The sequence below is a fragment of the Antedon bifida genome, chromosome 1 (genome assembly GCF_963402885.1).
Source record: "Antedon bifida chromosome 1, ecAntBifi1.1, whole genome shotgun sequence".
NCBI lineage: Eukaryota > Metazoa > Echinodermata > Crinoidea > Comatulida > Antedonidae > Antedon > Antedon bifida.
Genome location: NC_136226.1, coordinates 25,687,070 through 25,714,556, shown reverse-complemented (window position 1 = coordinate 25,714,556; position 27,487 = coordinate 25,687,070). Strand labels below are relative to the sequence as shown.

Below are 27,487 nucleotides of genomic sequence, written 5' to 3'. Positions count from 1 at the left end.
GTATTGTACATAATACTTACGGCCAATCATCAAGGTCTAATGACCTGACCTTTGACACATGCGTTCCTAAATTTCTATGAATACCAGAGCATTCGATACATATGAGGGCTCCTAAGTTAATGCTAGCCCAATCAGGATCTGTAAAAAACATAGGATAAATTATTAACATTTACTGAGATACATATATTTCTAAACCACATAATATTCAGTCAATATTGTTGAGGCATGTTATAAAAATAATATAACTGTTCATGATTTCTTATTTAACTATAATTACGTACTATTATCTTCACAATCAGCACAGAAGCCATTCCCATGTATTTTCCTGATCTCCTGGATTACAGCGGCTTTTTCTTGCGTTACAAGTTGATCTTTGCACTTTGACGTCATGTTAGTCTGAAGACTTAACATAATCTGGGCCTCAATTGCTTGTACCCACTCATCACGTTCCTGGAAAAATATTTTACAAATGCAAATAACATGTTTCTAGAAGGTTTTTTTTGACCATTTTTTTTTACTGTGATGTGATTGATTAAAACTTACCTCTGATGATGATGCTGAAAAATACCACTGTTTGTTTACCAGAGACACTATATGGAATTCATATTCTTCAGATTCTGAAAGTCAATTGTACATTTTTTTTGCTTAACATATAACACAATAATAATACCACTATTTTTTTGAGCAGAAAAGTTTATTTTATTGCAATACAGTTGGGTTGACCGTAGTGTTAAACATATTGCTCCTTAATGTAAAAAAAGTTTGATAGTGTAGCTTTAAACATTTAAAAATGATTTTGTTATTCAGGGCGGAACTGCTGTATGTAATGATGTGTATTGGTAACACAATGGTCAACAACATCTGGGAAGTGTCTTTGTATGCAAAAAATTATATAAAAAATGAAAGAGGCAAAAAAAAACCAAGAAGTATGAATCAATTGGAAAAAATGTCAATTGAAAAACTGTTTTGGGAAGCCATACAATAATAATAAATATACATTATTCTCTATTTGTTACATATAATTCGTACCATCATAGTCATTATTTGCAGAGTTTTTAGATCCACCAACACTACGCATTCGTTTATGCTTCTTCTTGTCCTTTGCACTACTTGAACCGAGTCCACTTCCTGCTGAACCGCACGATTCCAAGTCATTTGAAATTCCTAATTTTAGAGAAAGCAATCAAAATAATAATTATTTAAATGTATAGAAGGAAACAAATCCTCTTGTGTAAAACTAAAATGTAAAGTCTCTGTTTTGTATCTATCTTTTAGAAGAATTTATATTATTAGTATAATTTATTAATCAAAAAGCAAGTTACTGAAAACGACAATGCTGTGGTTGAATCTCAATGGAGATAAAGGAAATGAAAAAGCTAAACCAAAACGATAAAGTAAAAGAGCCAGAAATAAATTGCAGAGCTTTTGATTAACATTAACCCTTTCTCAGGGTAAGTAGGAGTATTGATACATTTAGCATTTCACTAATGATCTATCACTATCATACTATAATATTATTTATTTATTTTTATTTCTTAATGGCTACATTTATTCTGGTATAATCCATAGAGACTTAGGTGTAACACCAGCACATCAGCTTCAACACAGAAATTGGGTCAAGTTTGAAAATGGGAGAGTTGGCCTAAGCTAAACAAAAATACATTTTCATGGAACTTATGGAGCTCAACACAGTCCATGCTTATACCCCGATTAGTGTGTTAATTTTATAGCTTATATCTAAATTAACAACATAATACAGTAATCTTATAGTTATAAAATAAACAAGGTGTAAAAAAAAAGTTTCAAAGTGTAGGTGTGTGCAATAAATAGTGCAGCTTATAATTGTATCATGTAGGGATAGATATTAGCAGGTAAAAGTAATAGCAGTTTAGCATTTCAAAGCTAGGTTTAAAAAAATGTCTATGTAAAAAATTCTATACAGGTTCCCCTTCAATTAAAGACATGTCTGCCTCCATTAGAGACCACTAACTGAAGATCACCAAAGACAACACAGATTACTAAAATTCATAAAATTGTCTTTAATTGAAAGGACAACCATACATCTAAAGTACTAATATACTACATTACAAGGCTTCAAACTATTCTAAGGAAATCTAAAAGTAAAGCCATTAGTTGGAGAGACAAACCTTAACGGTGACATTGCTTTGTCTCTCCTTGGCATTGTATATTTATATATTTTATATTTTTGTATATCTGCCATAACTTAGATGGCATAGAATGATTAGTACTATTCCGAAAGTCATGTCATCACATGTCCTAATTGAACCTCTATACATTTAAATTGCAAGAAAGTAATAAAAAAGTATGTAAAATAATTTTAATAAAACTGAAATATGGTAATTTCAGGATTTAACTTAAAACATTATATTCGTTTTAACTGAAAGAATAAAACCATTTTAATTAAAAAAATATTTTATGATTTTAAAAAAATGAAAAATGTGTATATACAATAATAAAGATGGATTAAATATTATTATTATAATATTTACTATGATATAAATGATAATATGAGGTGGAAAATTACTGTATAACTATGTTTCACAAAAATAAAAAAAAATACATGAAATCTTACATGCTGTAAGTTGGTTAAACATACAATGCAAAGATTTAGTTAAAAATGAATATTTGTTAACATAATCACTAGTAGCTTACCGAGAGAGAGATAGTTGTCGATGATGATTTTGAGGTTGCCAGCACAATAGCAAAAGAAAACAGCATACAGTAATGTGTGAGAAAGTTAATAATGACATAAAATAAATGCATTAATCAACAGAAAATAATACAAAATCTGCACTGTCTGACACATATTTGAGAAAAGCAATTTAGCCTATGGCCATTGGAATTATTAATAGTCTTATCTTTGTCACTTTGAAATGAGAACTATTTTTATCACATTACAGTAGTAACACAAACCAATCCAATGTAACAAATATGTGGATTAAAAATACAATGCAAAAAATAACATTAAAGTTAAGTTTTAAAACAATGTTTAGGTCTTTGGGGAGCTATTTAAAATGTCTATATTCTCAACTGAATCCCCAGTAATATAGAGGAATATTCCTTTTTATTCCTTTTATGGTTCTACTATATTACCTTTCACATTTTATTGGAGAAAAACATCAGGTTTATATCAACTCAAATTTTAAAATAAAAATTTATACATAGGACGGACATTTACACAAAATTGAAATAATTTCAAATGATAGAAAGGAAAATTCCAGTGTTGACAAACAATGCAGACTTTGTTGTAAAATAAAATAATATTAAAAAGCATGCAGGATATAAATATTGACAAATAAATTTCCTTCACCATTATAATGTTCACCATTTGAAAAAAAAACATTAGTCAGTTTAGCTGTTTATATTGAGTAGCGTTCAGTTGCTTTAACATATTAAATTCATAAGGTCTATAAAGGTTGCTGGAGTTTTTATTAATAGTTGTACTGTAATTTATGATATATTCAGTGTTGTTGTCTAATCCCCAAAGCTCTGTCTACACTATCACACTTTATGTGACAACAAAGTGTGATGTGCCCATATATGGACATGATAATGTCATATCACTACCATATTTGGGAATATCACTACCATATTTGGGTACATCACACTTTCTTTGTCAAACTAGTTTGATAGTGTAGACAGAGCTTTAAAAATTGTTTTGTATGTTTATAAGTATTCAATACCTCAGCTTTGTATTTTAATTAACTAAAAAAGGAAAATATCCAATTCAAATAAAAGACCAAATGTTTATTTAGAAAAATCACTTGAATCCAAAACAGTTTTATTTACCCTTTATCGCTTTTAATTGAAAACATTTTGGTTCTTGCATAGTGAAAATAAAAGGTAGTATTAAAATATGGATTTGTAAAGTAAAGTTTAGGAGTTCAAACAACTTTAGACACATATTGCAAAAAGCATAGGCTTAGTAAGACAGTGCATTTGGAATTTCTTTACAATCAATTAATAGTGGTGAAATCACAAAAAAAAATAATCAAAATTAAAATAATTAAAAAGGTACAACAAAATTATATTTACGGAAATTTAAATGAAAGACAACGACGACGTGCAAATGATAAATATGTGAAGTTAGATAGAGTACATCAGGTTTATTATTAATAGTTATAGAGTATCACAGTGTGACGTCACAAAGATAGAGGGCGCTGCATGGTTGCTAGCCAACCAAAAAATTCATTCAGCGCTACTATGTTGATAAACAGTAAAGATCTGTATTTCTATCAAATTATGTATCTTTGCTTGATTTTTTTTAACTTAAACTGTAGTTGAATAATAAATAGATTATTAAAAACAAATATTTAGTGATCTTTTGAAATTTTAGTTTGTTTTTATTTATTGAAAATTATTAAGTTTTAAAATGACTACTTTAATAAGCCTATTCCAAACCATTGGTGATCTTGATCTAACGCATTTTTGGTTGCGCTAGCAACCACGCAGCGCCACCTACCGTCGTGACGTCAGCACCGTGATACTCTATATGCAATTTAATATTTCTTTAACATGGGTGTATAGTATTCCTTGGAATATGTATGTTCTTTTAATAAATATACAATTTAGTAATATAATAATATAATTAGATACTGTACTGTACCTGGTGTGACGGATGAGTTGGATATAATGACTGCTTCAAAGCCCATATCTCTTGGCAATGAACTGGACTTTTGGTTTGGTGTTAGATCTGGTCTGTGGGAAGACAAGCCACCTTCTCTGGCAATCGCACTGTGATTAGGGTGAACTGCAAAAAGAAATCATTGTTTTAAATATGATGTTGATTAAGATACACATATATAAAAAAAAAAGTTTCCCCTCATTAATGTCACCTGATTTGGGGGTTAGCAAACATACGGACTCTTGATCCTCATGGAAAAGTGACTACTTGATAAGGGGTTCTACATTAATTATATCATGGAAAAAAAAAAAGAAAAAGAAAAACTTGTTTCTCCATGATTATACACAGGTAAAAAGTTGTTTAAATGTTCGTTTAAAAAGGTGGCGCTGTTGGGTTCTAAAGTCTTAAAATTACTATTTAACGATCGGTAAATAGTGTGTACTATTGCCTGCCATGTGACCCACAATCGTCCAATCAAATGACAGGAATTTATTTCAGTGTTATATATATTGTAACAATATAGCATTATATTAATAAAAACAAACAAACCCAGTGACATATGCTTCATGTCATTAGTGACATCATTTGATGCTTGTTTATTATTATTCGTTGTTGAGGATCCCCTGGCAAGCTGCGGCCTTCTTCCTGGCACTTTAACCGTTGTTTTCATCAAGCGAATTTCTTTACCATGAGAATCACTCATGTAATCCTTGAAGAACAAAACCCAATATGATTTAATGTTCAATATTTAACAATAAATAAATTGATTGTACTTTATCACTATATAAATCAGATGGTATAGTAAACTTCATTACATTATATAACATAAATTTAATATAGCATGTTTCTATTCTAAGTTTCGGTGGCGCTTCAGACATTACAATGTATATATTATTTAAATATGCATTGTCCCCAAAAAATAAAGATTAATTAATTAAAAGTTTGAATAAGTTATTTTGTAGTTTTAATAAAAATTGCAATTAAAACAAAATGACAAATAAATGGTTAAATTCAAACAAAAACCCAGTCATTTTGATTTGTTAGTGTTTTTTTGTTGGTAAGTGGTAACTGTGACATTAAAATGGCATATTAAACAGAAAAGTTTTAAGAATTATTTTTTCAGGGGGACAATACATCTTTAAATAAATACATTTTGAGATAAGAAATGTAGTTTGGAAGATTTTGATCAACGTGGGCCAATGTAGCTAGATGACTGTGGACAAATTTATACCTATCTCTATATTTATACACCTATATAAATTCAAGACCACATTCATACATATTTACCTATCTTTGTATCACTTATTTATATGCAGCATGTTATAATACTTACATTTATAGTGGAATGGTACGTCAATTGGCCATTATTATTTAAGGCTACATACTTCTTTTTCCACTCTTTGTTCAACGCCTTATTGCTCCGCTTGTACAACCAGCCCTAAATCCAAACACAGTTTAAATATTAGTTTACTTTCTTATTTTGTATAATCAACATCAGATTTGTTGAGGTCATGGGTCAATCAAAAATATCTTCTTCTTGATCAAGTTATACACTCTTGTGGGCTAGCCTAAGGCTCTGTCTACATTATCAAACTAGTTTGACAAAAAAAGTGTGATATGTCGAAATATAGTAGTGATTCGCTCAAATATGGTAGTAATATGACATCATCATGACCATATGGGCACATCACATTTTTTTGTCAGATAAAGTTTGATAGTGTAGAGAGAGCTTAACACTGTAGCAACATGAATTATTGGGTAGTAACCACCACTAGTACAAAAAATATAAGCCCTGTTATACCTGTTTTACTGGAATTGCTCTTCCGCTGCCTAACTTATCAGGCTGAGTATGTTTTACATCCCCCCTCTTTGGCTAAAATAAAAGATAAATAGAATTTATAATCTATCTATTGTAAACTTCAGTAATGTAAAAGTAAGATGAGTATTCTGTATTAATTCTAAATGCAGAATGAGCTGTTATGCCTCGGCATAATAAGTGAAGTGTAGGATGGCCAGTTCCTTTCCACGCTGTCTTATCCTCCCTAGTATTTACTTATCTACAGCTGAGTGGACCGGAAGTTGTTCCTATCAGGCATTGAACCTGAGCCTTTCTAAACTAAGTGTCCTAACCACTTGGCTATCGCAACTTCTTTCAGTAATGATAGCTTATTGGTTTAGTTGACATATATTTCAATTAATAAAAAAAAAAGAGTTAATTGTAACTTTTTCCTGTCTTTTTCCGTAACATGAGTGAAAGATTATGTCATAGGAAAACACTTGAATATATTTCATACCATCAGTTTCATGCCATAATACTTTGATTACAAACTAAATGTGTAATGTGAGTTACAATAAAAATTGTTTTAACTACATATTCAAAATGAAACATAAACATCGTGGCAAAATCAAAAGATAATCAGTTAATAATTGCATTTAATGTATTAAAACTAGCCTGCACATTTTTGCATATCTTATCGAAACATCTCGCTATACATTAATTTATTGTGTGCAATTAACATAACTGTGTATGTTCTAACTAATGATATCAATTCACGAACACTAATAACCACTATAATCAAACTGTATTAAATAGAAAATGTACATATTTTTGTTTTCAAAAGACCAAAAGAAATATATTTGAATAATCATTACTTATACAGTATTATGAATTCAGAAAATAATGCACTAATAATATAGTATACTTATTTCCACACTTTATGGATAAATAGGCAATTTCATTTGGCAGATGAGACACAGTGGCTCCTAAATGTACACATGAATATATATGCACAATTTTTTACATTTATACCTTTGAAAAGAGATAGAAACACAATCTTTATGAACATTGATGAAAATATTGTAAACTAACCATAACAGTGAAAATCCCACTTGTTTGTTTTCTTCTTGACCTTCTGGTAAAGTTTGGTGTGCTGCTTGGACTTGGAAGTTGCGGATCTCGAGCCATAAAATCCTTTGCTATATCTCGTCTAGTATGTCCAGTTGGTGTGACAGGGAGCTGTGAAGGCTGTGGTTGCTGCTGCTGTTGTATTGGGTATGAGCCTTGTGGTTGTGTTATAGACTGGGTGCTACTTGAACTACTTCCTGGCCCACCCTGGTGTACATGCATCGATCCTGGAATCACAAAATTGTTACTTCTCGTCGCCTGAGGTGTGCTAGGAACAGAGTTGCTGTTATGCGCTAACGCAGTTGGGATATGTGTACAACTTCTTTTATCTGTTACTTTCTGGGCAACTGTAAAGATAGAAATAAACACATTAAAAATGACTCTCTCAAACATTAGCTCTGGGAAGGAAACAATGTAACATCTGAACATTCATTTTATCTTGCAAAAAACAACTATTATAGGACCAGATCTTTGAAATACAAGTGTACTTACTTTCATTAAAGACTCTATCTACATTTTGGCCATACATTGCACATGTTTCATAAAATGGACATCGTTTGAGGTCATGTGATAATTTCTTTGCTCGATTGTCATCAATAAGTCTAGGACTCTGGTCATTCACAGCATCTAGTAGAAGATAAACAAAAAAAGCATTATCTAAATGTTACGGGAATAAGGTAAACTCTGATAATCTCGCCTTTAGGTTGGTTTAAAACTAAAATCCAATCATGGAGCATTAATGATTACTTCATAATCTATTCAGGGGGTGGGGGTGGAGGATCTATTTAAGGTAAGCCTAAAGCTCTTTCTACACTATCAAACTGTAAATGTAATGTGATGTGCCTATGGAAACAATGACATCATATTTGCCACTTTTTTTGTCTAACTAGTAATAGTGTAGACAGAGCTTTAGTTAAAGTAATGGAGTAATGATTCCAAAATATAATAATACTGTACCTTGTGTGCCGACGAGAATCATAGGTAACTCGGCTGTATTTCTATGATGGGCAATTTTCGCATAGTAATGATACAGCATATTAAAACTAGTTTCATCTTCAACGCTAAACACGAGGATTACAGCGTCTACCCACGAACAGAACTGTAATTCAGGTGGACCTCCTTCATCTCGTATCAGTAGTAGATAACTTTGACCATCAACAACAATTTCTTTTTTGAACCGACCACCTGTTAAAACAAAACAAAATAATATAATTAAATTATTCCAGTTATTTGACTCTCCAATTATTGGACAAGTGCTTGTCCCAGAAGTTTTCAAAATCTTACCAGAATTTCCGGAAACTCAGATATATTAGGCTAGCCTAAAGGTACCTGGTATAAGGAGAGTTGACTTGCTACTACCTACTGTACACAAATCATTTTCTCTAGTGTTGTTTATGTAAAAGCCAATATTAAAAAGGGTTTATTTAAATTCACTTAAGAATTAAACCAGCAACTTTTATAAATATGGTAACTGTAGGTACCCTCAAAATAAAAAAGAAATAATATTAGGTCAAAAATCATACAATATTAATTCAATACCTAAAGCACTATGCATGCATTAATAAATTTGGTTTAAAGATGTACTGTCCCCTTGAAAAAAAAAATTTTTATTTTTTTGTTGAATATGCCATTTTAATGTCACATAATAATTATCCACTTTGACCAAAAATTGGATAAAAAAAAAATGTATTTACCTGAAAAAACTGTAATTTAAAGCGAAAAAATTATCAAATTGGATGCCAGCCAATGGTTTTTGGTGAAATTTAACCATTTATTTTGTCATTTTATAAGTGAAAACATTTTTTTTTTTTCTTTTTTTTTTCTACGGAAGTGATTAACTTTATTAAAACAACAAAATAACATATTCAAAGTCTGATTTAATTAATCTTCATTTTTCATGTTTTTGGGGGACAATACATCTTTAATATGTTTTGTTTTTCTTTCAAATAGTTCCTGCGCAGTTATTAAATATTATTGGTATATTATTAACAAATATAAATATCTAACTTTCTATTTAATTCAAAATTACTAGACATACATTAGTAAATTTAAAAAAAAAAATTAGTTCAAAGGGCATTTGTATTGACCTGCACACTTATTATTGATGTATCATGTATTGCAACATGAATTATCAAATATAAACATCTCAATTCTATTTCTAAGAAGCATCTAATTAGATTTTCTTAATTTTATTGTTTACACATTCATTATTACAAATGAGGGTATATTTATTGTAAATAATTATTTGTTTAAATAATGCTTGAAAAAGAACGGCCTGGAGTTTAAACGGCGTTATTTTTCTTTTAATTACATTCATTATTAATATTTAAATACACAAATAGATACTAAAGAAAGAAATCACAAGTCAGGTAAAGTTGTTGATACATGTAGATAGCACTTCAGACAAGTAAATAAGGAACTATGATACTGATCAAAGTCTAGACTTAGTTCAAATAGTTGTTTAAAGCTAATGCGTGAACAAAGTAATTAATCATCATTTTGAGTTTTTAATGAATAAATAATCATCATCATTGTAATAATACTGTACTCATTTATTTAACAGCTTTGCACCATATTTGTTTTAATGTTGGTACTACCACTAGCCATGAGCAAATGCTTTGACATTTTATTATGTAACAGTGATACAATGTAACTCAAGGCTGTGAAATTGCATTATGGATAGAAAAGATACTTTTTCAAACATCATCAGTACTATCCATGCAGATCCTCTTTGACTCATGAATATGTATTTCTGCAGTGCGTCTATGACATGCATTTATTTAAGCATACCCAGCTGACAAAATACAAAATGTATTTCTCTCGTACACATTCAGGTACTGTTTTTAAACAATAGGGAACAGGTAATCATTGGATGTGCTGTACATTTATAGGTGCAGTACAGGGACATGAGCGATGATAAGCTTCTCTCCCTGGCCCGGAAGGAGAGCACCTGATAAGGGCTCCACATTGGGTTACAGGACTGCTTATTTACTTAATATTGATTAATTACATAAATAAATAAAATTAAAAAATAAATATACATATGATGCACAGTTGCAGGTCTCTCTCTCACAAAGGCAATGCACATGTCAACCTCAGTCATTAACGGCCTGACGTTCTCAATCGAGAATGGCTAACCAAAAAAAGAAACAGATTGACATACGAATAATTAATTACCTTCAGGTGATTCTTCTTGCATGTAGGAACCAGTGAGGTAGCGATGAACAAGTGCTGATTTGCCACTGCAAGTACTCCCTATCACTCCCTATGTCAGAAAATGCAATTATATAAATTAATACATTAGTCATTACTTTAAAAGAAAGGGTTGTAATTATCATACAGATGTACCAGTACTCCAGTAGGCTTAAAAATCAAATTTTCATGCATTGTATTCTTGTTGGTAGGCCAGGCCAGGCCAATGGACATTTTCAGTGAGTAACCGACAAAAGTCTATTTTGGTGTGAGTTTTTTGTTGTTACAGTAAGTGTGGCAATAGAGTATATCAGTGAGATAATTTTGAACAACATGAGCCATGTTGTGGATCTATGCTTAATGTCTTTCACCAGATGAGCTGTTGCAGTACATTATGCGGTTTATGGTTGATCAAATATCACCATCAACTTTGAGAGAAAAGAGGATAATCTCAAAGAGTTGTATAAACTATACATACCACTTTTAATTCTGGTACTGTCCTGCTTAAAGTCCATTCTTGACTGTTTACAAAAGAATCTAGAAAAATAAAATTTCTTTCAAATCAATAAAAAAAACCTCAATAATCCATTAAAAAAACTACCACTAATTCCAATACATATTGAAATATAAATTGATGCATACCACACATCACACCCACTATACAAACCCTTCAGTACTCGTAATTGCTGTACCTTATGACTTTAGTACAATTATTTACCATATGTTTTGTTATTATATTCTTTAATATAAAACTGATCAAACCTATTATCATATAGTACAGAAACTAATTGGGACTTGGAAGGCAAGTTAGTACAGGCTGTTTTTTACAAATACGATATCAAGTTGCTTTGAAAGCATTTTTGTAAGCAATGCTTTAACCAACTATAAAATGTACTATACTGTAACAGTTTAAGTGTGTAATTATAATGGTGATAAAGTGTATATTACAATGTACAGGACTTGATCATGCCATGTTTACCAGTATACAGTACTGTAATAAGTGTAATATTATGACATGTTTAGTACCTTGATAATATCAAAATCTACTTGATACACTGTGTAAATTGGCTCTCTTGAGTGTGATATATTAAGCAAGAAACCTATATAAATTGACTAATGGCAGGTTGACAGGATGCAGGAAAGAGTAGACACTAATTAATGTGCTAATTACCCTACATCAAGTAAAACCAAACTACCAAAATATTATAATGAATTCCATGCTATTATACTACAGTATGAGTGACCTTTTGTTCTTCACTGGTACAGTATGATTACATACATAGAACTTAAAATATATTCCGATCTCATTGATTATATTATAATTATATTGTGGATGACATTTTGAGAGTCATAAATCATACAGTACACCTTTTACTAAATTATTGTTTATTATTTTAATGTATACATTACAATAATCAATTTATGATGGAATAAATATTAACTAGAATTTTGATATATTTGAAGTACATAGTGACTGACAGTACTATACGGATTAGGGGTTACTGTATGGAATACCTACAGTACTGTACCCTTCAAATGATATTTGCATAATAATTGTATTAAACATAAAAGGTAACTTTTACATCGACTACAACTATTATACTGTTAGTAGGTGACATTTTTAAAAGTCATCATTAGTGAACTACAAGTACAATATCTCTATGGTATAACTAACATTTATTATTAATCTTACTTAATATCAACGGAGCCAAAATTATTATTTATCACTTTAGTGTATAAAATCAATGTTTTTATGATGGCATTAGCATTTTTAATTATACAGTATAAAATTATGCACTCACAGTTCTTTACATTGGCGATATTAAATGAATATTGATCAAAATTTGCAACGGAAAGTAAACAAAATTAAGCAATGTAATGTTCTTCTTTGCAAAGCATCTAGAATTTTCTCTAAAAAGCAAACCAAATTTTAAATACTGGTTACCTTGCAAACAATTCTAAATAAACTAACCTGACCGCCGTCTACTTTTGTGATACTTGCGTTTACACCTTTCAAAACTACGTGTCCTCACAAATGGACTTCTCCGTATTTCCTTATAACTTTCCATTATTGAATAAGATTTTACAAAGTGTCAATTAGACAAGACCACACAAGCAAGACAACCATATGCAAATGTACTATCTCTTAGTCTTATTCACAAGAAATTCAAAGTACAAAATTAGACAAACATCCTCTAATTTCTCCATAATATACTAACTGTAACAGTTGAAAATCAGTAATGATGAACAGCACTAAAGATTACACCTCAAAATGTACCATATGCGTGTCATAAAAAGTAGGAAGAGTTTTCTACCATTTCTATCACCACCTAAACTAAAAGTATTATAACTATAAAAATCTGCTAAACCTACCTAAAATGAATCATCACAATGAACTTGTTTCAGAGTTCATAAAAAGTCTTTTGTTGATTGCAACAATTATAAAACCACAAAAATAGGCAGAAGAATACAACGTCAGAATAGGAATTATCCGATTTTGTTTAGTGACACAAAAGATTGGATCTGTGCACCGAGGAAAAACGTAAACTACATTGAAACCTTGACTTTAATATGGAGGTGATCAATTTATCTAAGTCTACAGGATCTTATTTTACCTTCACAAATTTCTAATTGTTTGTCAATAATATGACATTAAATTTATGTTTTGGTTGTCTGTAGTATGCAATAAAATGTTGAAATTTCAACTACTGTATATTATCATCATAAACTGATTTAATTGATATAGAAACTTTAAAAAATAAAGAAAATAAAAAATATTTTTGAGGGTTGTAAAATATAATCAAAAATTAAAAGACTACTTTACATGAATTGATATTCAGTACTGTATGTTTAAATATATTATTTTATTTATTTATTACAATACTTCCTGTAATTAATAATATTGAAATAAGCTGCAATAAAATTTAATTCTATTATTAGACATCATTTAATTTTGCCTCATTTTAATATTAGCAGTATAGTCGATTGAATTTTACTAATAAACCATATGTACAGTACCACCAATACCAAATTAACTGAAAGTTTTTTTAAAAACATACAAACCTGGTTTATAGAATATTAATTCAACATACCTAAACCACATTCACTTAAACACTTGGTACTTCGTCGTAAACGAAAACTTAAACTCCTTCTTGCACGCCTAAAACTCATACTACGACAACTACTATTGATACAGTAACCGCACAATATGTCAATGACTTTTCCCTGTATTCATAATATCCTATTCGTAAATAATTCCAGATCCCTTAGCTGGTAACAAGGAAATGCACTAATTGGTATAGCCACTGTTCAATACATAACTTAAAATTATTTGAATCTTCATGAGTTAAAGCCACACACAACCAGCTGTTTATTTTAAACGTGTACATTGTCACTTTGGCTATGATGCGTAGATTTTTAAATAAAATTTGCTCTTAATAGCAAAACCTTTGGATCCATCCATATAATCAACATCAACAGCGTGAAATGTGTGTATTTCTCCATGCTACATAAACAGATGACGTCATATTGAGTGACTAGTTAGTGATGAAGCAATGCGGATCAAAAGAGGATGTACTTCCAATTATAAACAACCATGAATATTAATGCTTGTGATAAGTATTGAAATTCGAAGAAGCATTCAAAAAAATTATGCATACTTTCTATGTTTTGAAAATACCCACAATTTGATTGATAGCATTTAGCAAACATTATTTTAGGCCTATCTACAGTAATTAAAACTGAACAATATTTACTTAAATTAGGAAGTAAATGAACAAAAGTATCTATCATGGCGGCAAGTCTACACCCAAATTTAGAATAATCTTCATGCAGAGAGTGATATGGTGAATTTGAGAGAGCATGTGACTGAGATGTACAGGTTCAAGTCTGTATCAGGCAGGAGACATAGGTCCTTGGTTTAGCACCCCTAAGGGGCTCTCTAACAAATGAACTGGTTGTGTGTGAACCTTAGTTAAATTATGGCTCCTCCCACTCTTCTGCTTTCTTTTTTTTTTATACAGAAATATTTCATAATAGAAATTTTGACTTTCTTTTTTGAAATTTTTGATTTGTACGTTACATTTTCTATTTTCAAACCTTATTACGTTTCATTGTTGTTATTGATTGTGTTTCTATCTTGTCTGCGTTTGGAGGAAATCAATTTTTACCAATAAAAAAAAACATGCTCTGGGGCCCCTCAAGCTCTGAGTCCCTGGGTTTAGCCAGTGAGTGCTCATAGACGTTACGCTACTGGCCTTCTTTGTCATATTGTCTGCATCTTTAATAGGCAAGATGCTAAAACACTTTTATTGCTTCATCCTCCGGATGGGATGTAAAGCTGTACAGTCCATGTTAATTTCCCAAGTAAAGAATGATTATTGCATTTACATTACAATTTTATATATATATATACAAATGATCTAAGAGACCCATTAAATTTTGGTTTGCATAATAATTCTCCAATTTACACCAATTTCAGACAAAAAACCATAATGCTTTCATTAAATTTATTAAGTAAATTTTATCATTCAAAAACAAGCTGTAGAATCCACTATGATATTATATAATATTAATGTATAGATTCACAGAGTACTGTATATGTCACACTGTATATAATCCTAAGTTTTGGTTAAATTTATATGAATTCAATATTTCACTTGAGATCATACTAATTGATCGGAGCAGCTTCCGTAACGTGTAAAATAACTTTAGTGCCTATGGCGAAACACAAATATCACCACAGAGATCTATTAAGTTTAGATGTGACCCAGATGAACGGAATAACTATTTGATATTCTGCCATGACAATTCATGCATGTTACTTTATACTTTATTTCCAGTTGAATTGCATTGTTGATTATTGGCTAAATATAAAAAGAGCATGTGACATTTGACATGCTGTGGTTCAAAATAATCCAATCAGAGAATGCAACGACGGAACAGGAACACTTGAATTGAAGCAATCTGAATTCCAGTGCTTAATAGCTTAATAATAATTGACATTTAATACTGTATTTGTACACCAAAAACATTGACTCCAGGATTTTGAAATAGGGAGAGGGGGCTGAGCTCCCCTTGTCTCTACCACGAATCTGCCTACTGTATGTAATTTTATTTTATTAGTTATTTATTTAATATACAAAATTAAATCATATTGATGAGAGTCTATCACCATACTGGTTCAATACAGTAAAACTTCTTATCTATTATTTTTTCCTTAATTTTTTGTTTTTGTTATTACTGCCCATCGTTAATTTAACATTTTGGTTATTGTAAATTATATAAATATTAATATATACATATTATATAAATATTATTGTAAAGTATCTATCTTTAAACTGTTTATATTGCTTTTTTTTATTTAATACAATGAAAATATCATTGTACAGTATGGGTACCGTAGTAATGAAAACCAGTACAATACACTTTTGCAGTTAGAGCATAGAGGGCGCCATCTATAAAAAAATAACTGAAACACTTGACATTCTATTGTGTTGATAATACTGTACTGTGAATAAATTTCATTTCTTAAAAAATGTATTATTAATTTAATACCATAGAGACAAATTCTACAATATTATATTATCATAATGTAGTATACTGTAGCTCCATGTGTTTAGAATAAATTAATTTCATATTTTCAATTATTAATATTAATGGACATGTTCAAAGATGCTATAGTATAACATCTTATAATATTAATCTTTCCTATTTGATTTGATTTATTCAATTTCGGCAAAAAAAAAATTACAGAAAAATACAAAGTTAAAAAAAAATTCAAGGATTGTCAGAAGTGAACATTTTAAGCTACACTATCAAATTGTATGTGACAAAAAAAATGTGTGACACTACTGTACCATGTTTGGGCATATATTTCACTACCATGTTTGGGCATATATTTCACTACCATGTTTGGGCATATATTTCACTACCATGTTTGGGCATATCACTACCATGTTTGGGCATATCACTACCATGTTTGGGCATATCACTACCATATTTGAGATATTAAACTAGTTTGATAGTGTAAGCAGAGCTTTAACAGATAATAAATGAACAAAACAGTACAGAAGTCTTTCCAACTAAAAATTAATTATTTTAGAACCTAATTTCCAATACTAAATGAATTATAATACAGAAAACGGCAAGAAACAATAAAAGGAAAAAGCTGATTGGTGGTAGTAGTATAACAGCCTTCAAAGTTCTTCCTCCGTAGTATTCAACGACTTCCGGAGTTACACATGGTAAAGACGACACTCCTTTATAGGTCTTCAGAATAATACTCAAATTGACCTACAGTATAGTATTGTTATTGAATAATCATATTGTCAGTCAAAAAATATTCAATGAGTATATTACACCTGTACTGTGTAGATCTCTATATGTCAAACATGAAGGCTCATCAAATATTGGAATACATACTGGCATATTTAATTATTGCTTTTTAAATTTTAACAGTTTGATTTTGCAAATCACTAGATCCCTATATCACCATTGGCCATAATTCACTATTCACACTTAGGAAGGTAAACACTTACCCTTAAAATAAGGACAAATCTCCTATCTACCGGTAAATGAATACAATTTAAGGGTTATATTTATTGAGTTAAGTGAATAAGTGAAAAATAATAATAATAAAAATATTTAAGGGAAACTTCTCACTTAAGTGTGATTGGTGAATACGGCCACTGGCCTTCATGAAGAAAAAATGGAATCTAGTTTAATGAATTAATACAAATTTTACAATTGTTTATGGTTTTCTTATTTTAAATACTGGATTTGACAGAATCATTGATTTCAATATGTAACTGAAATATGGGTAGTTAAAATATTGATACTGTACAGGTTTTCCGAAAAAGATCATACAATATTCAATTATTTAAAACAAATTTTAATATATCAAGGTTTGTGTGGTTTGGATTAGAAAAGATTTTACGACAAGCTCAGAGTTTTGAAGGATAAGATTAAGTACAGGTTTTAGTACACAGTACTTGAAATCCATTTCCTGAGTTGAAAGCTGTAAATATTATAGTAATATAAAATCATCTTAGAAGATGATATCAAGCACGGAAATGCCACACAGAAATGACAATTTATTAAACCATTAATTACAAACTTAAATTTCAATACACTCACTGAAACCATAATATTGGATGCTTATTACATAATACATGCTTATTTTTTGTTCTAAACTGTATTACGATGTAATAAATATTAAAAGCAACATGTAATTAATAATTTATCTGTCTAATAGGTCAAGACTGCCTTGAATAAAAATAATGTTTGAAGCAGATCAAGGAGATTGAAAGGTTTGATCGGATCGAGGCATTTGTGGAAAGCACGGGGTACCAAAATGATTTGAGAATGGTAGGGGGTGGGGAGGTTGATGGTGGGAGACAGTTGCTCTAAGCAAGAGCTGGATAAACTTCTGTCTGATGAAATATATTATAATACAATATAGAGTAGAGCCCTTCCTTTGAGACACTCCTATTCAGAGGACAACGTATTAGTTAGGAGACGAAAGGGAGGGAGTTACTGTTACTGTTCATGGCTGTCATTGACTTGACTGCTGGTGTACTAGGGATCTACGTTTATACCATGCTAGTTTTTTAACACTAAAAAGTATAATATGGCCACCAACGCTACCTTCGGGAACACCTCTATTGGGGGGACAGTTTGTTGGGTCTCGAAGGTATCTGTTTAATCTAGCTGTAAACTACTAATTATTAATTACTGTGAAACTCTTGATCTTGGTGTGGTTTATATAAACAATTTTCTAATCATAGCAGTAATACTGTATTATTACTTAATATCTGTGCTCAATTGAGTATTCTAATACTTTGATATCTATTCACTTGTGAATAAAATCATCAAACTGTTGACATACCTATGGTTGTTTCTTCTCCTATTACAGGTTAAAATATTATGTTGTATGACTCACAATTGAAAAATTCCATATATCATCAAGATTATTGAATGACTACAAATTACTGTTACAGATACGTAGTAATTGAGTAAAAAAACATTTTCAGTTTATCTGTGATTGTGAATAAAATTTGTTTTCATTAATTAGACAGTGCTTTATTTTTATATATTTTGTTATTCACTCCATAATGTATACTCTCAAACTACATTAGAGAGCTTTTTTATTGGAGACGGTATATTAAGGAAACGGTATTTTAACAGAAAGTGACGGTCGTGGAATACCGTATTTATTCAAATAAACGCCTTGTTTTATTCGAGGGAGGCGTTTATTTGAGGGAGGCATTTATTTTTTTGGGTGTAAAATTAATATGGTAAGCATGTATAATCAAATAAATTTTCCCTAGATATGAACAAATGCAACACAACACAAATATCAAAAAGTGATTAAATATGTCAAAATGCATAGTAAATTTTAGATTATATGGCAGTCAATGATTTCTACTACAATATTAATGTGATACAATATTGTGTATATTATTTTGTGGGGAATTTATTTGGGAAAAAACATAAACAGCCTGAGGCATTTATTCAAAGGTGTGGAAAGGCGGGCGTGTTAATTTTAACGAAAGCTCGCTTTTTGCAGTTTTATTCAAACAATTAATTCATTGTTCCTCTCTTGATCTTTATTGCACACATATTCTTAATAATTTAAAAACATTATAGTTAAAAATAAAATTTGTTTTTACTATTAAAGTTTGCTAATTTATATTAGAATAACACCAAAGTACAGAGCGCACCTGGTTACAGAATGGAATAGATACTCTTACACCTACCATCACTTTGACATGTAATTAAATTTGACCTACCTTGTATCCGACTAAACAGAGTAACTACATGATTGTCAGAACTATTTAATATGATCTTTGGTGTTTACTAACCTAATAATACCTTACAAGATATTTGACATCACATAACACAGGTTGTCCAGTTTAGATTCAAATGTTTATTTATTGTCAATTGAAAAAAAATTTAAAATTATAGTGTCTGCGAAAAATTCCTTTCAACTGTGTACAGTATAGTAATGCAATGATAAATCAAAATAAAAATTGCAAACCCATTATTGTTTCTATAAATAGGTTAAAGTTCAGGTACATTAAAACTAAATAAAACAGAAAAAGCGTACTTCCTGTGTCTATTTCCAGGACAAGTCTATAATACATTTTAAAATCCAAATACAGTACAAGAATAGTAAATTTTAAACCCATTTTTTGTTGTATATTTGAAGGTTCTGCTGCTTTATCAGGTAAAATAAAGCATTTAAAACAAAATTAATTTAAGATACATATTTCCATGCATCATCGTACACTGTTTAAAACAGCTGAGAAAGAAGGCTCTCCTCTAAAATGGTAATAATATTTCTATAATTCTGACCCAACGGCAATGATTAAAATATAAGCCTTGCAAAGCTTTAACATACATTTATAGCTCAAACACTGACCATAAATTTTGGAATATTGATAAAATAAAATCAATGAAAAACTATATACTTTTGGACATGATTTGCATATTACACTCATAGTAAAGTACTATACTGTAGTACAGAACTTATAATATATAACTGTATACTACTTTATAACCATGGAAGAATAATACTGTAATTATTCATTCTATACTGTATTGTATATATGTGTAAAGGTATCTTCTTTACATTTTCGGATACAGTTACTTGCGGTAACACATTTTATAGGAAAAATGACAAGTATCATCTAGTTGACAAACACTAGCAGGCATGCTGTTTTTAATTTAGCAAATTGTAGTTTAGTGTACAGCATGTGCCACCATAGCATACTTCACATCCTCGTTAGAGGAACAAAAAATGCTGGCAGGCCATTTTGTACTGGAATAAGCATGTATATCGCCTGAAGCCTGTATTCATGACCAAGGCTGATTGCAACAGCATGTGATGCTGCTTATAAACAGCTATTATAGTATCCTATGGCTTCAACCTGTGATACTCCTTTCCTAATAAATCTATTAATCCATGAAAATTTAAATTTTTAAATATTTAAATTTACCAAAAATGTTATGGATATTATTGAAAATATAAAACAAATCTTATGTCTTCTTCATTTTGTATGATTGTTTGACTAAAAGAAATCGCAAATTGAAAGTATCATACCACAGTATTAAAAGAATAAATAAAGGGTAGAATTGACATTCAAAATATTGATATAGGGTATGAAGAATGGTACTTTATGATTCACAGTGAACTGTTGACATTAATTAGTACTACTTGTTTGCATACACAAACAAGCTTCCCAGTAATAAACAACAGCCAGCCATCAGGGTGCTAGACCTTGGCCTTGACTGTGTAAATATGCTAAACCATTGTAAATTTACTTGATTTTAGTTACAGGTAGATATAAAATACATTTTTATTTCACTTTTCTGTCAATTTTGCACTGATGACCAGCGATTGAACTGTATTGATGAATAAAATAGATTAATTACATTTTATTTTAATTCTTATTTTATATTCCTCCACCATATGCAGCTTGGAAATGTTAGGCTCTAGAGGCTTTACTAATCAAGCGTAAAATACTCCAAAACAAAGAGCTTTAAATTTGGTGCACCTTTCGAAACAGTCTGTACAGTATAAATGGCACTAATTCCTACATTGGCTAATGAAACTACAGTACTACTTTATTTAATGTATAAGACAAATTCTAGGCCTATTCTTGGTATCACAGCATTCACAATGCGAGAGGCATAATTGTGTAATTACAGTATACATTGCCATGGTTAGTGTGAATCTGCTGTCTAAAGATACTTCGACCAATTGTCGTAATTGAGGTACTGTATAAAAACACGATTATAATAATAATTTATTTGGAAGCTACACTTTTGAAACAGTGGCACACTCTTGAATGAAGGTGCGTTCAGAGTAAGTAAAATAAAAGGTAGAGAAAAAAAAAATGATAAAAATGATTCATTACAGTACATACTGTAAGTACAGTATAATGAACATTTGCTTATAGTTATACTCAAATTATTGATTGTACAACATGAAAAATGAATTGAAATAAATGTTTACTCAAATGAATAAGAAACTTATGAATGATTGCAAAATGGGCTCGGAGAATTGAAGTATTAATATTTAAAAATAATGAAGATGATTCTGCAAGAAGCATGCATACTGTATCATACAGTAACATTAACTATCACTCCATGAATAAAACATACATACACAAAAGGTGATGAACAATTGTTCATTTCAGCATAGAATAATTCATCATTTTAGAAATTCCTAATATCTTGCAGCTACTGTGTTATTGATTACCTACATCTTTACATTATGCTTCGATTATCTGTCACAAGTCCTTCAAAACAAACACCTTTGTTTCCAGTCTCAAATTTCATACACACTATACAGTAGACAATATGTGATATATCATTTATGTCTAGGGAGCATCAGACAGTATGCCACGACGAATGTAATATTTCTCATTGTTGGAATAACTCAATGGATACAATAATTATTATAATGTTTGTTTATTATTACTTATTATTTAGAGTACTAATCGTACTACAGGTATACAAAAAGGACAACCTCACACATTTTATTTTTTTTTTTAACCATATTTAATGAGGGTGATCCATCCAGCAATTGCTGATCATTAGGGACCCTCACTAGATGCTCTACATTATAAACAAAGTCTTTTTACAAGTCTTTGGGAATGGAGTTGTAATTTTGCCCTTAGAAAAAATCCTGACATGTGACGGGACTTGAACCCAGGACCCTTGGAGTGGTAGCCAAGCATCATAACCACCAAGCCACAACTCCATTTCAAAAGCATCCAAATGTTTCGCGCCATTCAGTGACCTTCTGAGGTCTTGTTGAGACAGCGATTGCTTTGCAACTAAGAGTGTTACGCGGAAACTGTTTTAAAAACCGGTTTTGATAATCAAGACCGGAATCAATTGGGGTTTTTAAACTGTATTTAACTTAGATTGGTTCTTTTTAGGTTTTTTTTTAAGGGACCCGGGCCATTTCTGTTGGCAATAAAATACCGTTCTTTCAGAATAAAATAATAATAATAATAATGTTCAATTTACTATAGCGCAAAATGCAGGATGCCTCTAAGCGCTGAACAATCAACAGAAAAAAGAAGAGCAAAAACTAAAGAAAATGCAAATTAAAAAGGTGGGATTTCAGGAGCTGTTTGAATGTGGTGAGTGATTCAGCGATACGGTTTTAAATACTGTATTCTCTGGTCAATAGAAACAGGCCCATTATATTATAGATATAATTTACAAGCCTCCTGTAGTGTCATAGAGCAGTACAGTAGGCCTACAACAAGCTGTACAGTAGTACCAGCTGATATTACCTTGATCAAATTTATTGTTTCAATTTGATAATTGCATCAAACAGCTTTACTGTGTCATAAAGGGTTGTGTTTACATATAATTCTATTGATAAATTAGTAACACAACTATGAACAATTTGTATTATTCCACTCACTATTAAACAAAGACAAATGATTCGAGGGAGAAATGTGTTCAATATTGCCCTTTTCACACAAAGTAATCGGTAAAGATTGTATAAATTTCTAAATCAATTAATAATAATGACCAAAACAATACAATTTAATAATATTTTTCAAATAATTAATACAAATGTTAATCAAAAGATATAGTAATGGATATTTTTCAATGGGCCTAAATAAAAAAAAAAACATTTTAAAAAAAGGCTGAATTAAAAAAAATAACCAGTGTGCATCACCAAGCAGTTGACAGATTGCGCCAGAGATTATTTTAATAAAAAGAAAAAGATGTGAACTTTGTTTAATGATATTTAATTACAAATTTACTACTTTTTTATTGACTATTTTATGACAAATGTATCTTGTATTCTTTGTTTTTTAAATAACAAACATGTACAAGATTCTGAATAAATGTGTTAATAGCACTATATTCAGCTAAAGGTATTCATTTGCATACTGAATGGTCATGTGATCACATGAATCATAATTAACTAGAGTACTTGTACACAGTTGAATGGCAATTACATGATACATGCTTTAAATTATTTCTTTCAACAGAATTCACTGAATGCCTGACTGATGATTTTTGTTTTTGGCGATTACAGATATCTAGTCAGAGGAGATCTTTCATGTTATAGTATAGTATGGGGCCACATGAATGTAGCCTCCTATTTTGGACGCTTGCTTTAGTAAACTGTTGCCAAGTATTTTTTTTTCTTGAAACAATATTTTATAAGGGTGGTCGATTAGGGATCCTCACAAAGATTACAATATGATAAGACATAAAAATCCAACAATTAAAAATTAAATTAAAATATTAACAAAAGATTAACAAAATAAAATAATGTACAAAATAATTATTTAAAGAATCATTTTTTATAGTGTATTTTTATCACCACATGCCTCTTGGAAGTTGCTTTAATAAATTTTTGGTAAATATTGGTTTAAAATTTAATTTTCTATAGTGAATTTTTATCATGAAGACACCCAGCCAGAAAAAAAACAGCCTCAACCGCCCCGAGTAGTATAAAAGTACAGAGAGTAGAATAATGGTTGAGTCCATAACTACTATTTACTACGATACAATATGTACTGTGTACTGACATTAATGTATTACAAACACAGTAAATAATTTAATCTATCAACTGATTAGAAATACTTAATTTAATACTACAGTAGTACATAGAAAGACATTGTTATTCATGAATTATTTATCAATGACATCATCTCATTATAGTTAGTGAAATGAAAGATGACTGAATGACATTAAATGTAAAAGCATCAATTAAAACAGCTAATTACATTTTCCATACAGCCGTTTCTGGACCTCCATGAGCAGATTACAGAACAATGTCCAGTATTAAATATGCACATGTATCTCTGTACATACAGAGTAGAGCCCATCTGTATTCTCTATTGTACACGCACTAGTACATGATCTATCGTAAATTACTGAATATGAGTTACAGTAATGCTATGCTGCCTACAGTAATTAAAGAGATCCAGCTTCATCTTGTCTTTAACTGAACATTATAAACAGTGAAAAAAGCTTTGTCCCTGAAATACACAGGTTAACCTCTCTGATGTTCCTGAAAATCTGAATGGCAATATAAGGTTTATCGCAAATAGCTTGATTTTGCAAAGGACGTCATTGCACAATGCATGATGGGAAGGGTTTGGGAGCAAACATCACAAGGCGTACGCACAAACAACAAATCACGTATGTACGCGTTGTGATGTTTGCTCCCAAGTCCTTCCCACCATGCGTCGTGCACACTATTTACAGTACAATAAACCTTTATTGTATCTTCAAATGATCTACAGTAAATAATCTTTATCAAAAAGAATTACAGTAAATTTATCAAGAAATATTATATTCTCAGAATATAATTATTACAAAAACTGTAGTATTGACCAAAATATTTGTACTTTTGTTTTCCAATATATATTTAATAATGAAATAAAATTAGATCATTCCACTTTCTACATTCTATGTAAAATTAGTACAGTATGTCTAAAACACTTATCTGTAAAGTTATTTATTGTACTGTACAGTAACAGTACTGTACAGTAACAGTACTGTACAGTAGTAAATATTGTTCAAATTACAGTCAGGAATATTGGCATTTGAAATAGTAAATGAAGTACTGTAATATGTTAGTGTACGTTTATGTCGGTAAAAATTACATACTGTTCATACTGTAGTAACTAATAGTAATACCAACATCATTTCAAACACAATATTGAATATCATCATCATCATCAAATAAATAGTGTATCATCAAAAGTTTAAACGAATAGTGGTAATACGGCGTGTGAAATACTACTTGCCATCTCATACAACTATTATGCTGGCAAATTCTTGTAATGCCATTGTTTGACTATTGTAGTGCTGTATGGACTATTGTAAAATTGTACAAATCAAAATTTAAATACGCTTAAAATATTATTAAATAGATTAGGTAGAGTTCTGTTATCCGCAGATATACAGTATATACACCAATAAATGATATTTTTAAAACACTTAATTGGGTTACACTAAATGAAAGATGGAGAGAACATCTACTATTTACAACTTTCAAATGCATTAATGGCCATTCACCATCATATTTATCCTCAATGTTTAAGTTTTAATGACTCCCTCCACCCCAACCCGTAGCCAAAATTGTAAAACATTAATAACACCAAATTGGAAAAATGCTCAAGGTAAAAGAACCTTAAAATACAGAGCAACAAAAGAATGGAATCTTTTACCAACTGAAACTAGAACAAAATAACTGGGAACAATAAATTTATAAACTCAAAAATATAGCAACTCTAATGTCATCTAAGTGACTGTTCTATATACAGTATATCTTTTAAATTAGGCCTACTATGCTTTTATCTTTTTTATTTGTATATGTTATAATTTTTCTTTACTTTTAAACTTGTAACTGGACCATTTTGGAAAGCAGTACTGCGTTACTGAAAATGTAATCCAGTCAAAATAAATAAATAAAAATCAGTAGCCTATATTTGGTCTTTAAAATATTTAATCAATTTGAATACAGGATTAAATCAAAATGTTAATTACAATACATTGTTCACTATTGGTTATGATTCAACAACCAGACAGAACAAATTAATTCTTGAATGAGTCATGCAGATTGTATACCATTTGAATGAAATGAAGAAAAAACAACACTTCAAGTCGCCAACATGAAATAGCTAAGCTGACAATATTGTAGATCAATACAAATTGTGGTGTGATCTCTACACACCCTTATAATTGGATACCAATAAATTATGCAAATTATTCGTTCAATGGGTCATGTTTTTACAGAACTAATTGTTAAATGGTTACACAGTACTACAGTACTGTACAGTACTTACATTTAGTACTACATGTACAGTATGTTTATGGCACATTTAACATACAGTTTACTGTATCTACAGTATAACAAATTTAATAAGTTACCATTCCTTAAAATTATATTTTATATACTGTATTTTTTTAACAATTTAACCAATCTCAACGAAAAATTAAATGAAGTCATGTTGTTTATCTTTTTTCTCAAAGGCAGATTGGGCAGGTACAGTACTAATACAAAAGATGTGATTTGTTCTGATACAAAAAGTACCCTACAGTACTACAGTACTTTTTATAAAAAATTAACAGATGCGGTTAAATGGGACAGGCTACTGGATTGAACTCACTGGTGATGTTCGCAAAACTTCTAAATCATGAATGCTTACATTTGTTTTCAGTTAAAGATAATTTTCTTTTGTACTGTACGAAAAATAAATTTTGAACTGTTTCAGGAGTCACAATTTAAACATGCAATGTGGGATATAAATGGATTAATAAAACAAATGAGGGAGGGGGGGGGGGGTTTGGGTTGCAGCGTTTGGCAATACTATACCCTGAGACAATGTTTATTTATGATATTTGCTTCATAAAATAAAAACAAATATTGAACTAGATAATGATTGCGTTTTATTATTAGTTAGAGCCCTACAGGTATTTGTGCTAATGCTATAAAACTAAATTCTTAGAAGGCATGGATGAATCGTTAAATGGCATGTTTAATATTATTTAACACATCCATTCAACATGGACTATGTGGTGCAGTTTTTGGGATAATATAAACATGTTTGATAACATTTTAACAATTATAATATGTTTTCGGTCTCAAAGAAGAAATTCTCGGTCAAGATGTTTCAAATCTAAAAATAGATCAATTATCAGTAGTTGAGGACATGGTTCAAGGACAAGATAAGATGATCTTACTATAC

The 27,487-nt window shown here is 30.3% G+C and overlaps 1 protein-coding gene across 5 annotated transcripts in view; it reads right to left on the bottom strand.

Annotated features, from left to right (window-relative positions):
• LOC144847033 (arf-GAP with GTPase, ANK repeat and PH domain-containing protein 1-like) overlaps positions 1-27,487 on the bottom strand; it is a 33,020-nt gene that overhangs the window by 3,998 nt on the left and 1,535 nt on the right. Inside the window, exons 2-15 of one of the 5 annotated variants that reach the window (XM_078703595.1) lie at positions 11,221-11,279; positions 10,728-10,815; positions 8,508-8,735; positions 8,043-8,177; positions 7,515-7,897; positions 6,447-6,518; positions 5,979-6,083; positions 5,195-5,354; positions 4,628-4,771; positions 3,811-3,843; positions 1,030-1,128; positions 544-617; positions 282-450; positions 21-138 (exon numbers count right to left, since the gene is read on the bottom strand). In XM_078703595.1, the coding sequence (XP_078559721.1) occupies positions 21-138; positions 282-450; positions 544-617; positions 1,030-1,128; positions 3,811-3,843; positions 4,628-4,771; positions 5,195-5,354; positions 5,979-6,083; positions 6,447-6,518; positions 7,515-7,897; positions 8,043-8,177; positions 8,508-8,735; positions 10,728-10,815; positions 11,221-11,279 (1,867 nt within the window). Of the gene's footprint in view, positions 1-20; positions 139-281; positions 451-543; positions 618-1,029; positions 1,165-3,810; positions 3,844-4,627; positions 4,772-5,194; positions 5,355-5,978; positions 6,084-6,446; positions 6,519-7,514; positions 7,898-8,042; positions 8,178-8,507; positions 8,736-10,727; positions 10,816-11,220; positions 11,280-12,714; positions 12,814-13,834; positions 14,142-27,487 lie in introns of those variants that run through there. The other 4 variants (XM_078703598.1, XM_078703597.1, XM_078703593.1 and 1 more) reach the window with 4 other exon arrangements.